At 40.5% G+C, this 17640-nt stretch overlaps 1 protein-coding gene across 1 annotated transcript; it reads right to left on the bottom strand.

Moving 5' to 3' along the window:
• Positions 1-2900: 2900 nt before the first annotated feature.
• On the bottom strand, positions 2901-4533 carry LOC122885584. The gene is made up of 2 exons (XM_044216853.1): positions 4206-4533; positions 2901-3989 (listed from the first exon to the last, which is right to left on the bottom strand). The coding sequence occupies exons 1-2, from the start codon at positions 4413-4415 to the stop codon at positions 3312-3314; spliced, it is 888 nt and encodes a 295-aa protein (XP_044072788.1). The 5' UTR covers positions 4416-4533; the 3' UTR covers positions 2901-3311.
• Between the last annotated feature and the right edge of the window lie 13107 nt (positions 4534-17640).

Below are 17640 nucleotides of genomic sequence, written 5' to 3'. Positions count from 1 at the left end.
CCTATCCAGCTAAGCTAAGGACGGTATCAGTACCCATCATCACCCATTCTTTATAACCATTGTGGTTATAAAAATATAAATTTAAATTTTGCTAAAAGTGATTTCAGGCTCTCAGCAAGCTGATCATCTTGACAGCGTTACCGGTCCAGATCACACTTGACATGTTTTGCTGCTCTGATTGGTTGATACAGTACAAGACACCAGGCTCACAAAACTCAGATCAATCTGTCAAACTAGGCAGTGCTGATCAAATATAAATCATTATTCTGTTACTGCATTGTCTATTTCCTCAAACCAAGCAGCACCATAACTTGCATGTGTTGCTCTGCACATTTCATTGCTCTGAATGGTTGTAGGTCTTTCCAATTGCGTCCACAGGCATTTTGGTTTGCGCCTGTTGATAACGCCCCTTTAGTCTGGCAATGCCAGACTAGCTGCTAATGGTTCGATAAAGAGTGCAAATAGTGAAGGTGAGAGTGGACATCCTTGTCTGGTGCCTTTGTGGAGTGTGAAGTTTTGTGATATTAGGTTGTCAGTCATGATTGCTGCTCTTGGTGTATTATAGAATGTTTTGATCCATTGAATTAATTACTCTTCAATACAATTCAATACAATACATTTTTAAGTTTATAAATTTATAAGTTTTTATAAGAAGTGTCCAGTTTACTTTCGTCAAACGCCTTCTCAGCGTTAAGTGAAAGGATGATAGTTTCAAACTTGTTTTGTTGGGATAATTTATCAGGTTGAAAAGATGGTGTGTTACGATTAGTCAAGCCGGGAAACAGGGTATGCCAGGGCACAGGACCCAAACGCAGACTAGCAGGTAGAGCTGGTGCAGATCAGTAATTTACTAACAAAAAAGGCTTACAATGAATTGGCAGGCCAAAAGCAACTCTCAGCAGGTAAGTAATCCAGAACAGAGAAGAAGTCCAGCGATGCGCAGGAAGAATCCAAAATCCACAGACAGGCAAGGTACAAAAGAAAACAAAGAATCCAGAACACACAGTTACAAGAAACCAAGGTGCTAGACAGAGATACAACAACGATCTGACACAGAACAAGGGAAGAACACAGACTAAATATGCCACGGGCATCCCACCAGCACAGGTGGAATCAACTGACAGGTGGAACAAATTGGACAGAAGAGCAGAGCAAGTCAGGGGGGTACCCAGGAGGCAGGGATGAAGGGCTGAGTAGGTCCGGGTGATGACCAGAGCAACTCAGGAGGTCGGTGACGAAGGTGAAACCTGTCCGGAGGCCGGTGGCGGCAGAAGGTCTCTGGAGGTCTGACGGGATGCCAGCAGGGAAGACCAAAGCTCTCTGGAGGCCAGTGAAGGTAAAAGACCACTGAGGATCTGGCGGGATGCTGGCGCCGAAGACAGAAGGCCACTGGAGACCAGTGGCAAAGGCGGAACCCTTCTGGAGGCCGGTGGCAAAGGCAGAACCCTTCTGGAAACCAGGGGCTGTAAGACTGTAAATAATGAATGCAAGTAATGCTGCAATTTGTCGTCTGGTAGTGCAATATTGTACTAAACTAGGTGATGGGACATCGCTAGAAGAATAACTACATACTGACTTGAATATTACTGATTAATAATAACGGAAACTATGTGATATGGTCAACATCTAAAGTTCCATAACAACTGAGAAAACTTCATCTGATAAAGAAGACCATGCGATATAGTTGAAAGATCCAGAACAAGCGATTAAGTGGACCTTGAGTGGAAATTGTTTTGTCAGCTATGGTTTCCAAGGTCAAATTGCAGTCCAACACTGCATCAGTGTTTCTACTGGCTGACGATGCAAATTTGCAGGTGAGACAAATGTGAACTCCAACTCCAATTGCTCAGTCATATGGGCTTCGGCTAAAGTGAATGAAAAATGAAGTGAATATTGGCAGTCTGGTGCTAATATGACCGTACCTTTACTCCTAGCAGGAAAGTTACTCAGGTGGACCTTGGTTGGTACGCCTGACTGAGCTGAGGTCCTTTTATGTTTGTTACAAAAGAGACAACGGGTATCATGAAAGAACCACTCGTACGAACAGATTTGTTCTTAAGTGGCACATACGAGTGACTTAAGAGAATTTGTGGCATTCACCAATTTTCTCTTAGGTATGAACAAAATTTACAAGTGGTCCAGGCAGAGTTGCAGTCCTACACGCTTCTCTGTGCATCCAGAGCAGTTACTCACCCAAAATTCCTTAGTGACGGTGTCTGCCCCCGACCACTTAAATTAATAAAACCAAAAGTTAACAGAAGAGGCGTTATACATAAAAACCTAAACAAAAACGCTGAAATAGCACAACAAAATAGGATAATTAAATATGGACTCTTAAACATCAGATCTCTGTCATGAAGAATATGTTAATGCCTAAATTAATCCACTCCGCCCAGTCATATTAATACTCATATTCCTCAAGGCACTAGCCAAGGAGGTGGAGTTGCAGCCATCTTCGACTCAAGCCTATTAATAAACCCTAAACCTAAACTAAATTATAACTCATTCGAAAGCCTTGTTCTTAGTCTTTCACACCCGACCTGGAAAACACAACAGCCTTATTTGTTATAGTGCACCACACTCCTGGTCCTTATTCTGAGTTTTTATCAAGTTTAGTCCTTAAAACAGATAAAGTAATTACTGTAGGTGATTTTAATATTCATGTGGACGCTGAAAATTATAGCCTTAGTACTGCATTTATCTCATTATTAGATTCGATTGGCTTTTGTCAGAGTATACATGAAGCCACTCACTGTTTTAACCACAACCTCGACCTTGTTCTGGTATATGGCATTGAAATTGAACATTTACAGTTTTTCCTCAGTCGCTTTGGTGCATTTCTCAAAACAATTTGTACAAATAGCAAAACACCATGGATAACCTGCAAAAGCCACTCTCTTACTCAAAATTCTTAGTTCATCTCTCAAAAGTAAATATCTGTGTCAATGAACATGTCAGTGCCATCAGAATGACAAGTCCTTGTGTCATTGTGTACGGATAAGACAGTCAAATTGTTTAGTCATGTTGTCACAATAACAGTTTACTCTGGAGGGATGTTCTGATGGAAACTATGGCTAAAGTTTTGATGACAATTATTGTCAATTGTAAGTTACATCTTAGTGTATGTGTGAGTGTAATTGCAAGAGAATGGAAAAGATTCAAATTTACACTCTTACTGTTTGTACTGTATTTTATTGACAGAACATGTCATTGAGATACAGAAATGAAAAGACAGCACTGAATAGCACACAAAAAAAACCTAAAGAAGAAATGTGAACATAGGAAAAACTGTACATGCGGTGCTGTAGAAATTACATTAAGGAATTACAATCTTCCTCCACCTCTTGACGATCCTGTCTGTTGGGCCACAAATTCTCATCCACATCACAACGAACATCTTCTCTTGCAATGAAGAATCTTTTTGAGTGTCTTATCCAGCCTCTGCAGGCATCTGCTGTGATGTCGTCACATGCTGCATCCATGGCAGCCAGAAGGGTCATTTGTGTACGTGGCTGACGATCGTATACTTTCCATCTCCATGCTGAGAAAAATTCCTCAATGGGGTTAAGGAATGGAGAGTAGGGTGGGAGGAACTCCATCAGCATCCCGTCATGGGCAGCAAACCATTGCCTGATGATGTTGGAATGATGGAAACTGACATTGTCCCAAACGATCACATACTTTGGCAGGTCATTTCCAATCTGACCCCTCTCTTGTTCAGGGATGAGATCCCTGTAGAGAGTGTCTAAAAAGGTGACAAGACGCTCTGTATCGTATGGCCCAATAATGGGAATATGCGTTAGCACACCATTCTCAGAGATTGCACAACCCATGGTTATGTTTCCGCCCCGTTGGCCTGGCACATCAACTGTAGCTCTGTGGCCGATGATATTTCGACCACGCCTTCTACGTTTTGTTAGGTTGAAGCCAGCTTCATCCATGTAGAGGAAGCTGTGCGGTGGTTCACTTGCTTCCAGTTCCATTATACGCTATATCCAGAAGACACAAAATGAGTTTTATGAATTACATGCATTTTCATTTTGGCCAAGATACGGTTACATCAAATGTATACAGCACATATTTGCTATGGCTGTAGAAAAGAAGATGCAATGTGTCAAGTTTACACTTACTGTACTGTATATCACTATACAATGTTGTACTGTTTACTCTGAGGTACAGTTGCTGCATGCTCATACATGTTTTACCTGTACATATTGGTAACGCAGCTCCTTCACTCTTTCACCATTTCTTTCAAACGGAACAGTGTAGAGCTGCTTCATATTCATTTGGTGTCTTTTCAGCACCCTATCAATGGTTGAGATGCTGACTGTTTGGATGTTTTGAAAGATGTTGTTGTCCTCTATAATGGCACTTTTTATCTCCCTTAGTCTTATTGCATTGTTTTCTATTACCATGGTGCAAATGGCCTCCTCCTGTTCACGTGTGAAAAGGGGCCCTCTGCCACCCCTGTGAATTTGTCTTGCAGTCCTATGTGGGGAAAAAAATTAGTAAGGAAAGTACAGTGTACAATGCCTATTGTTAGATTACATACCTATTCTGTCGACGAAAAGTCTGAATAATCGAGGACACAGTTGTTCTTCCAACATTTGGCTGCACCCTTCGACCAGCCTCGGCCATTGTAAGACCATGATTGAGAACGTGGTCTACGAGTGTGGCTCTAATCTCATCAGGAACGCGCATATGTCCTCGGCCTCTTCTGCCTCTTCCTCGGTTTTGCCTTCCATTCCTCCACCACGCAGCCTCACTCCTCTTCTTCGTCTTCTCTCTGGCTGTTGACCCCGTCCAATTCCTTGTCCTTCCATTGTCAAACATTGTAACATTCTGTTGCTCCGGCTATATATATACCTGCTAGTTGATGCTTCATGAGAAGCACCTTCGTTAGAGAAAGTCAAGATTCACCTGGGAGCAATTTACCAATTCAGGACAGATTTAGAAAAAAGCCTAACGGAAATATAGAAAGTATAGAAATATGCTTGACATATTATGATAACTTGTTCAACCATTTTGCATGTAAAGACTTATGCTATGAGCTTGTGCCTAAATGTTGTGGGGGGTGAGACTATTCAACAGAGACCCAATATAATCCATTTTGATCAACATGACATAAGCAACTGATAATGTAGGAAACAACAGAGAATTGTACATAATCATTTGCATGGATGTACCAAAGCATTTGCAACTTGTTCAAAGAAATGAGAAACTGCTTTTTTGATGTGCACAAGTGACACAATGATGTGAGAATTGAACAGGTAGTTTTGAGAATTTAAATTCTGATCTGAGATATGTACCAAAGCGACTGAGAAAAACTGTAATAGTCTTTCCACAGAATCCTTCTTTATCAGACCATTATTTAATAACTTTTGAACTGCTATTACTGGACTACACGCCATTAGGCAAAAACTCTTACTGTAGATGTCTATCTGATATTGCTGATATTCAAGGAAGCGATCCCATCTGCATTTAATTCAAAGTTATGTCTCAGTATAACAGACAACTCCTATGCAAATCTCAACCCATCTAGTTGATAGCGCTGCAGGCTCACTGCAAACGACATTCGATTCTATCGCTCCTCTAAAAATGAAGATAATAAAACAAAGAAGGTTAGCTCCATGGTATAACCCCCAAACCTGCAAATTAAAGCAAACATCATGAAAACTAGAAAGGAAATGGCAACAACCTGGAAGAATCTCGTTTAGTCTGGCAAGACAGTCTTAAAACATATAGGAAAGCCCTCCGTAATGCCCGAGCAGCTTACTACTCATGATTAATAGAAGAAAATAAAAACAACCCCAGGTTTCTTTTCAGCACTGTAGCCAGGCTGACAGAGAGTCATAGCTCTATTGAACCACCACGACTTCATGAATTTCTTCAATAATAAAATTTTAACTATTAGAGAAAAAATCCATTACGTCCTGCCTTCAACCAATACCGACTTATCTTCAAACACAGGAACCTTAGAAACAGCTGTAAAACCTGATATATATTTTGACTGCTTTGTTCCCGTCGACCTTCTTCAACTAACTTCGACAATTAATTCATCTAAGCCATCAACCTGTCTCTTAGACCCCATTCCAACTAGGCTGCTTAAAGACGTTTTACCCTTAGGTAGCACTTCTTTACTGGATATGATCAGTCTGTCTTTATTAACAGGCTATGTACCACAGTCCTTTTAAAGTAGCTGTAATTAAACCGCTTCTTAAAAAGCCCACTCTTGATCCAGGGGTTTTAGCCAACTATAGACCTATATCTAACCTTCCCTTTCTTTCTAAGATCCTTGAGAAAGCAGTCGCCAATCAGTTGTGTGACTTTCTAAATAACAATAGTTTATTTGAGGATTTTCAGTCAGGGTTTAGAGTGCATCATAGCACAGAGACAGCACTGGTGAAAATTACAAATGATCTTTTAATTGCATCAGACAATGGACTTGTCTCTGTACTTGTCTTGTTAGATCTTAGTGCTATGTTCGATACCATTGATCATTACATCCTATTACAGAGATTGGAACATGTAATTTACTTTAAAGGAGCCACACTAAGCTGGTTTGAATCCTATCTATCAGATCGATCTCAGTTTGTACATCCTAGTCAGTCCTCCGTGCACGCCCAAGTTAGTCACGGAGTTCCACAAGTTTCTGTGCTTGGACTGATTCTATTCACCTTATATATAATAATATAATATGCTTCCTCCAGGCAATATTATTAGGAAACACTCCATCAAGCCAGATGAAACTAACCAGTTAGCTAAACTTCAAGCATGCCTTAAGGACATAAAGACATGGATGACCTGCAATTTTCTAATGTTAAACTCAGACAAGTTATTGTACTTGGCCCCAAACACCTCCAAGACACATTATCTAAAGATATAATTACTCTAGATGGCATTGCCCTGGCCTCCAGCAGCACCGTAAGGAACCTCGGAGTTATCTTTGATCAGGATTTATCTTTTAACTCCCACATGAAACAAACTTAAAGGACTGCCTCCTTTCACCTACGCACCATTGCAAAAATCAGGCACATCCTGTCTCAAAATGATGCTGAAAAACTAGTCCATGCATTTGTTACTTCTAGGTGGGACTATTGCAATTCCTTATTATCAGGCTGCCCGAATAAGTCTCTTAAGACTCTCCAGTTGATCCAGAATGCTGTGGCACATGTACTGACAAGAACTATATAAGAGATCATATTTCTCCAATATTAGCTTCTCTGCACTGGCTCCCTGTAAAATCCAGAATAGAATTTAAAATCCTTCTCCTCACCTACAAAGCTCTTAATGGTCAGGCACCATCGTATCTTAAAGAGCTCATAATACCTTATTACCCGACTAGAACACTGTGCTCCCAGGATGCAGGGTTACTTGTGGTTCTTAGAGTCTCCAAAAGTAGAATGGTAGCCAGAGCCTTCAGTTATCAAGCTCCTGTCCTGTGGAATCAGATCCCCGTTTGGGTTCGGGAGGCAGACGCCATCTCCAGATTTAAGAGTAGGCTTAAGACTTTCCTCTTTGATAAAGCTTATAGTTAGGGCTGGCTCAGGTGAGCCCTGACCCATCCTTTAGTTATGCTGCTATAGGCCTAGACTGCCGGGAGACTTCCCATGATGCACCTCTGTCTTCTCTCCCTCTACATCTGTATGCATTTTTATTACTTCATGTTACTAACTAGACATCTCTCTCCATTATTTTTCCTATAGCTGTCATTCCTATTATTAATAATTTATTAATATTAACACTACAATTACATTTCTACTATTTAAAAAAACTTCTAGGTGGTATTTGCATTGTGCCGCCCTCTCTCCCACCCCTTTCCCAAAACCTCTCTCTCTCTCTGTCTCTCTCTCTCTCTCTCTCTCTCTCTCTCTCTCTCTCTCTCTCTCTCTTTTAAAAAAACACGGCAGCGGCGGATGGCCACCCACCATTGAATCTGGTTCTGTCCAAGGTGTCTGCCTCTTAAAGGAAGTTTTTCCTTGCCACTGTCACCAAATGCTTATTCACGGTGGGATTTGTTGGGTCTCTGTAAATAATAAAAGGTCTAGACCTGCTCCATAGGAAAAGTGCAATGAAATACTATTTAAATAAATTGAATTGAGTTAAATATCAGCTCATCTAATAAAGGTTACACTGCATATCATCATCATTCTAAAGTGCTCCTGTTTCTCCTTCAAGTCATTATACTTGTTTTCTGTCTAAGATTATCAGGATGTATTTTGCTGTAGAGCACACCTCCCTGCAGGTTTGTGTGTGTAACATACACAATGGGGCAGTGTGTGCGTGTTTCCTTGTGTGCCTGGTTATTTACTGGTTGGTGGATTATTTTTTTTATCCATGGGTCATGAGATGCTGAGAATTTCATATAGCCTTAAAACTTAAAAAATTAAATTCTCTACTATAACTCACACCCAAGCTTTAGACAAGTCATACCTCTACCCTGTGTGTCTGAGGAAAAAAAAGGGGGCACACCCAAAGCAAGCTGCAGGGGTCCTTGAGGATTTGTGTTAGAGCACAGAGTACATCATGTGCTCATGGTTACATCCCACTCTCACCGTGCCTCCTACTGACTTCCACACACACTTTATAAAACACCTTAGATTGGTGGCAACTCATGCAGGCTTTTACTGTACAAGAAATGTGACATCGAGCATGTCAGTCCCTAATATAATGGCTAGCACTTCACCCAGCACCAGACATTAGCTGTGGCCCAGTTTTATACTACATATTAATTCTAAGCAGGTTTTGAGTATGGGGTGTTCACATTGGAAGAGGAAATTAACTATACTCAGTGCAGTATGTATTGCTCTTCATTTACACTTTTGTCCCACAATGCAATGCACAAAGGAAATGAAGGAGCTACTCACAGCTTCAAAAAATGTAAATCAATTGTGGATGGTGGTGAGACAGCTCAAGGATCTTGGAAAACAAAAAATAAGTATTAAATATTTAAAGCGATATAATTTATATTTTTCTAATAAAGTATCAAATGACAATGTAAAATCAATGTGATAATGTGAAGGGGTTTCTTATAATGATGAACCTACAGATAATTATTACCTGAATCTGCAGCTCCCCTCAGCTTTATATTTAGTTAAGTTTAATTGGCAGTGATTGGCAGTGATCTTAAGTGGCAGTTTGATGTCTGACGTTGCATGTATTGTATTATTTCCTGTTAGTATAACATGGTTATGAATGTTGATATTTTTTTTGTGAACTAACTGCCAAAACAGTATACATGTAGCATGTAGTACATACTTTATAGAATTAGTATGTAGTATGGATTTGGGACACAAATGCCATGCTAGCAGCTCTGTGAGGCTGTACTTAGGCAGGAATGCTTTGAGCTAAATGCTAATGTCAGCATGGTAACATGCTGATATTTAACAGGTATAATGTTGACAATGTTCACCATGGTGAACATAGTAACACAGCATGCTAGTTTAGCGTGTCAGCATTTGCTAATTTGCACTAAACACAAAGTACAGCTAAGGCTGATGTGAGTGTCATTCATTTAGCAAGTTTTTGGTCATAAACCAATGAGTTAGGGAAATTGAAATTTTGACCTGGTGGTGGTGCTAGAAGAAAAGTCAGGGGATCAACTAAGTAATTAGGATTCATCCTCTGGGGACCGTGAATATCTACAAAATGTCATGGCATCCATCTAATAGTTGTTGAAATAATTCAATCCACTTTATTCTGACCTTTCTCATGGAAGTCCAGATTCCAGGATGGTATGGGCGTTCATCTTTTATGCAAATAAAATCGAGAATACTGCAGACATAATGCAGACTGCCTCAAGGCCAAATCCCTTTGGCTTACTTTGATGTCAGTATGAATCATAAAAGGTAATAGATAAATCCCACAGCCTTTAATGGTTTGAGGCAGACAATAGAGTATCACTGCCAATTAACTGTTAATTCAGATCAAACTCACCTGTTGCTGAGCTCAACAATAATGGAGCCATACTGCCCTGTGTCCAAATGAGTGCGAGATTTATGCTCTATATTGTGCCCTCAAAAATTACAAATCACAATGGAACAAAAGTAAAGTCCATGGCATGTACACTACTTTCTGCTAACAATCCCACAATGCAATGCATTGTTTTTGATTGATAAAAAAACTACCATTGCGCGACTACACCTGTCAGTGATGACCAGTGTCGGGTAATTCCACTACTTTTGGCGGTAACTAGACATGTAACTAATTACTTTTTCTAATTAAATAACGCAATTACAATTACTCAAATTTAAATGGACTTGTTACTTGTTACTTTTGTTTTACCGGAAAATAATGGAGAACTGCAGAGGACAGCAGACAAACGCAGCCTATTACCCGGTCTAACGTCACCCGACCGCTTCATTCAGACCAAATCAGGCGTTGCAGCGATTAGCCACAGGTTTGTGCGGCGGTGTGTGGGGTTGTGCTTGTGTTTATTTGTGCTTTAGAACGTAATCAGAAAACAACGTTTTATTTCTCCAGCTTTCTCACTACCAGCTCTCCTTCTCCTCATTCAATCTATAGGTCACTTGTCCACCACTGTCTCTCTCTCTCTCAAACAAATGAACACAAACCAAAGGAAGCTTCTTTGGTATCGCTATTTGTCAGCATAGACTGCAAGCCAGACACAGACTCCGAAGCTGGGTACACTAAATAAATCAAGCCAGGACACAACTGGGAGAGTATCATGTTAGGTCCATGAAGTCAGCCTGAATAGCACCTGGTTTCAGTGATATTTCTGGACTGTGAAGCAGTTTGACTGGTCTGATCACTGGATTGGCCACCGCACTGCATTTCTCCAAAAGTTGATTCTGTTTCAACTGTGTGCATTAATAAGAGAATTGAAGCAGAAGTGTAAAAGTAACACAAGTTACTTTCCCAAGTAACTAATTACTTTTATATGCAGTAATTGGCAAAGTAATTCAATTACTTTTGAGAGAAGTAACTAGTAATTGTAACTAATTACTAAAATTCAACAACTTACACAACACTGGTGATGACACAAAACGATGATGATTCTTAAGTGTCTTGTCTTGTTAACCAACCAAGTGGGTTTTGTACACAATTCTGGGTGAAATTTTAGCCTTGACACCTGATATACATAGCATACAACATATTCTACTTTATGACCTAAAAATGTCATTTTGCCGATTTTCAATACTGCAATCTATCATTCCCTTTAATACAATATTTGTAAGTCTTTTACCAGCATACTTAAAGAAGGGTGTCTAAGTCTTAAAAAACCCCACCAGTTTTACATTTAAATCTATGTGTTAGATAATCCATTGGCATTAGCTCAATATCAGTTTATGCCATCCCCCACTTGTAGGTGGTATATTTTTCCGTGCAAATGTAAGAATACTGAGCAGCCTTCTTTGATGAGAGCCTTGAATATGAGGACTGGGTAAACGTTAAAAAACATGCTAAGTTTACTAACAATTTTACCCCAGTATTCCTCAATATGGATACATGACCAGATGCCTATAACTTCCCACCTCCACTTGGCATTTTGTGCACATTTGTGTCAAACTGGGATTCATCCTGTGTCTAAGCTGGGGGGTGATCTGTAGATCAGGCAATATTCTAAACTGAGTCTCTCTGGTTCTATTACATAGGGACATTTCTTTAGCAGATTACCATATTTCTATCCATGTTGTTTCATCTATTGTAAGATTAAAGTCATTATTCCATACTTGTCGTAAATATTCTGTTAATCAGTCATGTTAATGGCAAGGTTAAGTTCAACATACCCCTGAACGAGAACTGATTTCTTGCCTCTGCTGAGGAGTAAACGTTCTATCTGTGAGGTCTGACAGTCAAAGAAGTAGCTGCTTCAATTAAGAATAAAGCTAAAAATTTGTTAAAATCTCAAGAAGTGACTTCTGGGAAGACCATATTTCTACTGAATTTGTTCGAATGTAAGTATCACTCATTTATCAAATAAAAGCCCCAGGGTTAAGATCCCCCTATCTTTCAGTTCAATTCAGTTTTATTTACATAGCGCCAATTCATAACAGAAGTTATCTCATTGCACTTTTCCTATAGAGCAGGTCTAGACCGTACTCTTTATAACTCTTTCCAAATCTTATATCCTCCATCTGAACAGGCCTAAGCAAATTCAATGTTCAAGTTACATTGTATTGGGGCCAGGGAAGACAGTGTTTTTGAATGACCCTTTAACTTTCTTATTGCTCACCAGGCTTCCAGACTTCAAATTATATTATTATCCATAACACTAATTTTAACACAATTTTCCTTAAGTCTAGAGCAAATAGAAGAGTTGGAAGTGTGTTACCTGCGTTATATGATTCCAGATCTATCCATGCCAATTCTCGGTCATTAATCCCTTCAGCTAAGTAACAAAGCTGTGCAGCCAGCTAATAATGTTTAATATTTGGGAAAGCTAAACCTCCCTGCTCCATAGACATTTGTAACTTAGCCATTTTTAATCTTGGTTTCTTCTTGTTCCATATCAATGTACTGAACCAACCGTTCACCCTTTTAATTGTTTTATTATTAAGTAGGGTAGGGACCATTTGAAAATGATAAAGAAGTCTCGGTAGAATGTTTACTTTAAGTAAGGCAATCCTACCCAACATAGACAATGGGAGATATATCCATCTGTCTAAGTCATCACAGATATGTTTAAAAAGAGGTTTAGGTTGGCCTTGTACATTGCTTCTAGTGATGAGTGATCGAGATCCCCAGGTAAGTAAAATTGTTGGCTGACCATTTAAATGGAGATGGGATGAGGTGATACAAATTGCCTAATGGCATGATTTCAGACTTCAAAAAATTTATTTTATACCCTGATAATTCACTGAATTGATTTATTACCTCCAAAACAGCTGGTTTTGGAGGTAATAAAAGGTAGTAGGAAGGCCACCTCCGTCTTGGCTGACCAATCCCACCCCCTGTACCAGGATTTCCACCGTCTGCCCTCTGGGTGGAGGTGTAGGGTCCCTAGGCTCAGGAACTCCGTAGGTGTAGGGCCCTAGGCTCAGGAGCTCAAGGCTCCTTCATCCCCAAGGCAATTGCTGCCATTAACCATGAACTATACTCCACCTTTTTGTGTTGCACTTTGTAAATTCTACTACTTGCACTTTGTTTTACTCATTGCACTTTGTAAACTTGATGTTTGCTATTACTGGTTGTTTAAAGTGTCTTTGTTTATACAGTATGTTTCTTGTTATTTATTTTTGATAGTGGATTTTGTTGTTGTATGCACAGTACGATTCTCCCATGTGTTTTTTATGCTTCACCAGAATTGCCTTTCAGGGAACAATAAAGATTTATTGAATTGAATTAGCAAATGTTAGCATGCTAACATGCTAAACTAAGAAGGTGAACTAGGGGTACATCTCAAGTCTCTTAATTGCATCCACATTTCCCTCACTTGTGTCTTTTCCTTGTGTCTAAGTCCCTCCCACTGAAGATGCACAGAGAAACGCAAGGGAACCATGCAAGGAGAGAAGAAACGAGGAAATATGTTTTTAGAGAAATGAGACGTCTTTTCCTCTAAAGCGTCACATGAAGTTACATCTGTTTCTGATTATAGCAGCAGCTGATCACAGCTGTCAGTTGGCTTTAACAGCTGTAGAGACTTTTGATGGAGTTTGTGTCTGCACACATGTGCACTGTGCTAATACTAATGAAGGCACACAGTTATCACTGCAAGTTTTCTCTCTGTAGCCTGTTAATTCAATTAAATTCTATTCTATTGTATTTATATAGCGCCAGTTCATAACAGAAGAAATCTCATTGCACTTTTCCTATAGAGCAGGTCTAGACTGTACTCTTTAGAATATTATTTACAGAGACCCAATAATTCCCACCAAGAGCAAGCACTCGGTGACAGTGGCAAGGAAAAACCTCCTTTAAGAGGCAGAAACTTCAAACAGAACCAGACTCAGGGTGGGCGGCCATCCGCTGCCAGTTGGGTTGGGTTGAGAGAGGGGTTAGAGACAAAGCGAGAGGGAGAGAGAGGGAGAGAGGGATAATAGTAGGAATGATAGTAATAGGAATAATAATGATAATAATAGTAATAACACTAACACTAACAATTGTAGTAGCAGTTGTCGAGCAGGAACACGAGGGCAGCAGGTGGCCCGCAATCACAGATCCAGACTCTGCAGGTCCGGAGGCTGAAATACCTGCTGAAAGCGACAGATGGAGAGGGATAGGAGGAGAGAGGGGCTCGGTGCATCATGGGAAGTCTCCCGGCAGTCTAGGCCTATAGCAGCATAACTAAGGGATGGTTTGGGGCTCATCCAAGCCAGCCCTAACTATAAGCTTTATCAAAGTGGAAAGTCTTAAGCCTACTCTTAAATGTGGAGATGGTGTCTCCTAAACCCAAACTGGGATCTGATTCCACAGGAGAGGAGCTTGATAACTGAAGGCTCTGGCTACCATTCTACTTTTGGAGACTCTAGGAACCACAAGTAACCCTGCATCCTGGGAGCACAGTGTTCTAGTCGGGTAATAATGTGTTATGAGCTCTTTAAGATATAATGGTGCCTGACCATGAAGAGCTTTGTAGCTGAGTAGAAGGATTTTAAATTCTATTGTGTCGAATGCAGCACTACCATCCAACAGACACAAGTACAGAGACAAGTCCATTGTCTGATGCAATTAAAAGGTAGAGCTCTCAGTAGTGCTGTGACTCGGTCAACCTGGCTACAGTGCTGAAAAGAAACCTAGGATTGTTCATATTTTCCTCTATTAATGATGGCATTATGTAAGGCTCTCCTATGTTCCTATTCCTATGTTTTCTTACCAGGCAAAACGAGATTATTCCAGGTTGTGGAACGCCATTTCCTTTCAGGTTTTCGCAATGTTTGTTTTAATTTGTGGGTTTGGGGGTTATACCATGGAGCTACTTTTCATGACCCAACCAGGTTTTAGTAAGACAAAATAAGTCAATATCATACTCTGATATTAAATCGTTCACTAATTTTGTTTAGGTTTTTATATATTACTCCTCTTCTGTTAACTTTGATTTAATTAATTTAAGTGGTCAGGGGGCAGACACCATCACTAAGCAATTCTGGGTGGGTAACTGCTCTAATGGAAGCGCAGAGATTTCTAGATATGTATATGATACCTCTCCTAATCAGGCCAGGTCTTCCCCAAAAAGTCCACCAATTATCTACAAAAACCACATCGTTTGCAGGACACCACCTAGACAGCCAGCAGCGGATTGAATACATGCAGCTAAACATGTCATCGCTGGTCAGATTTGGCAGGGGTCCAGAGAAAACTACAGAGTCCGACATTGTCTTTGCATATGTACACACCGACTCAACATTAATTTTAGTGACCTCCGATTGGTGTAAACGGGAGTTGTTACCGCCGACGTGAATAACAATCCTACTGTATTTACACTTATACTTAGTCAACAGTTTTAAATAGGATCCATTGCTGCCCAGTCTGGCCAAAAGAATACATTTGACTATGATCGCTAGTGTCACTAACTTCACATTTCTCAAAATGCAGCTGCTAATAATAATAATAAGTTTCTCAGCGTGTGTGTCGCTGAGTGGGGAGAACTTCTTAGAAATGTGAACAGGTTGGTGGTGAACCGTGGGCGAACCGTGGTGATGAACCGTGGTGAATGCTTCCTTCGGACAGTCACCCAGCCTCCTTGGTTTCCCGGCTAACAGGAGCTACCTCTGGTCGGTCCGCACTGGCTACTGGGGGCTGGCTAACTACAGCAGCTAATGATTGAGTTCCCATGGTGCGGAACCACGTTTCTAATTCACTAAGCCTTGCCTCCAATGCTACAAATAAACTACATTTATTACATGTACCATTATCACTAAAGGAGGCAGAGTATTATCTAAATAATTGACACACTGAGCAGGAGAGTGAGAGAAAGAAGCCATTGCTAGCTACTAAGCTAATGAATGGTAGCTAGCAAAACTGAATAGCATGTAAACTGTGGGATAGCGAGAAAGTTGCTAAAAGAAGGAGAGAGCAATGAGTGCTTGAGCAGAACTAGTGTATGTTTAAATGTATAGCAGAAGAATCTTAAGAATCTTACAAAATTAAGTGTGATGAGCTAGAGCAGCAGAAATACGCTACTAGTAACACACATGACCAGAAATGAGACAATACACTCATCTCAGCACATCAGGCACAAATCAGCTGCAGACAAGGAGTAGAGACGAACTGACCACTCCCTTCACAGAGAGCAAGATCACCACCGAGGCCCTCTCCCTAACGATGTCGGCCACTGTTTGTTCCTTTTGGGGCGGCAAAGGAAGTTTTTCCATTGGACCTGGCTTAGTCAGCGTCCAAGCCTGAGAGAAACTCAGACAAATCCAAGAATGAACTGACGCATCAAACGCTAGCCAAGGGCAATTTCAAGTAAGAGGCTTGTGTCTGGGCAGAGATCGATTTTATAACTGTTTATTTCATTTAAGTTTCATTGTTATGAATTGTGCTTTGCTTATTTTGGAAAGTGACGGACCACTGTGTCCGAATTGCTGTGTTTTTCTTTGTGTTTAGCATGTTCCATTTTGTGTCAGTACCATGCCGTTGGGCCAGTTAACTGTGCTAGCTTTAGCCACTGTGGAAGCTAGTAACTGCTTTATCAGACCAAATTCTAGTAACAAAGTCTGCGTCCAGATTACTGTGTGATAAAGGGACAGCTATTACGTTTTGCCACGGCATTTGAGATTCCGTGTGCCTTACTCTGTGTGCTTTCCTCTCTCTCCACTAACCCACTCGCCCTTGCATGAAAATTTACATGCTTACACACATCTCAAACGGCCCAGATAACATGGTAGCTTAGCTAGCTAAGCTGCACATTATGACCCTATGTTTTTTTTTTGCCAGTGCTCTCTCATTGGCACCAAGTGGCAACCTTCGGGGCTGAAAAATGAAGCCAACGTGCAAGGGCCAAAACCTGCAGTTCCTCGAATGGCCACTTGAGGCTGGCTCCAAAAGCGAGTCAATCTCCATGTTTAAATGCCCAACTTTACAGCAGAAATAACCATGTTTACAGCCTGGTACAAAAAACGGTTTTGGTCTCTATAGCTAATTTCCCCGTTCATAACAACTGTATGGGGGATTCATTTTTATATAACTCTTAGTTTATGGATAATTGAAGGGTGGGTGCCCTCTCAGCTCCTCCTCTTTGCCCATTTTTGGATTAGCCTGTGTCAGGCACTGTCAAGATGGCGATGGCCAGAGCCACCCAATTTAAGCTTCACAACGGCTCTTCAGAAACTTATGGACACTACGTCCACGACCGATATAGTCTATGGTTGGCACCCCCGCTGTGTTGACGGACTGGCCTCATTCAAATAAATGAGGGTGCGGTGTTTTTTCATGTAGGGCTAAAGTCAGTCTGAACGCTGCCTTAGTCTTGTTGTACCACACTTTCTGGTGAGAAAATTACTTCACCATTCATTGTTTTTAATCTCTTCAGACATTTGTCTAAACTAAAAACTTACATCAAAATGTCTAGAATTTGACTCGTTATGGAAGAATGTACACTGAACACTTGCTCGTGGTTTGTCGTTATGTTTTTGTTTTCTCCTAAAAATTTTTTTTATAACTTTTCCCCCAATTTTTTTTTGCCATTAAAAAGACACTGAAGTATCAAACTCAATCACACAAAAACTGACAATTTGA

The sequence above is a fragment of the Siniperca chuatsi genome, linkage group LG12 (assembly GCF_020085105.1).
Source record: "Siniperca chuatsi isolate FFG_IHB_CAS linkage group LG12, ASM2008510v1, whole genome shotgun sequence".
Taxonomy (NCBI): Eukaryota; Metazoa; Chordata; class Actinopteri; order Centrarchiformes; family Sinipercidae; genus Siniperca; species Siniperca chuatsi.
Note: the sequence above shows the minus strand (reverse complement) of the source record. Positions and strands in the feature narration are given on the sequence as shown.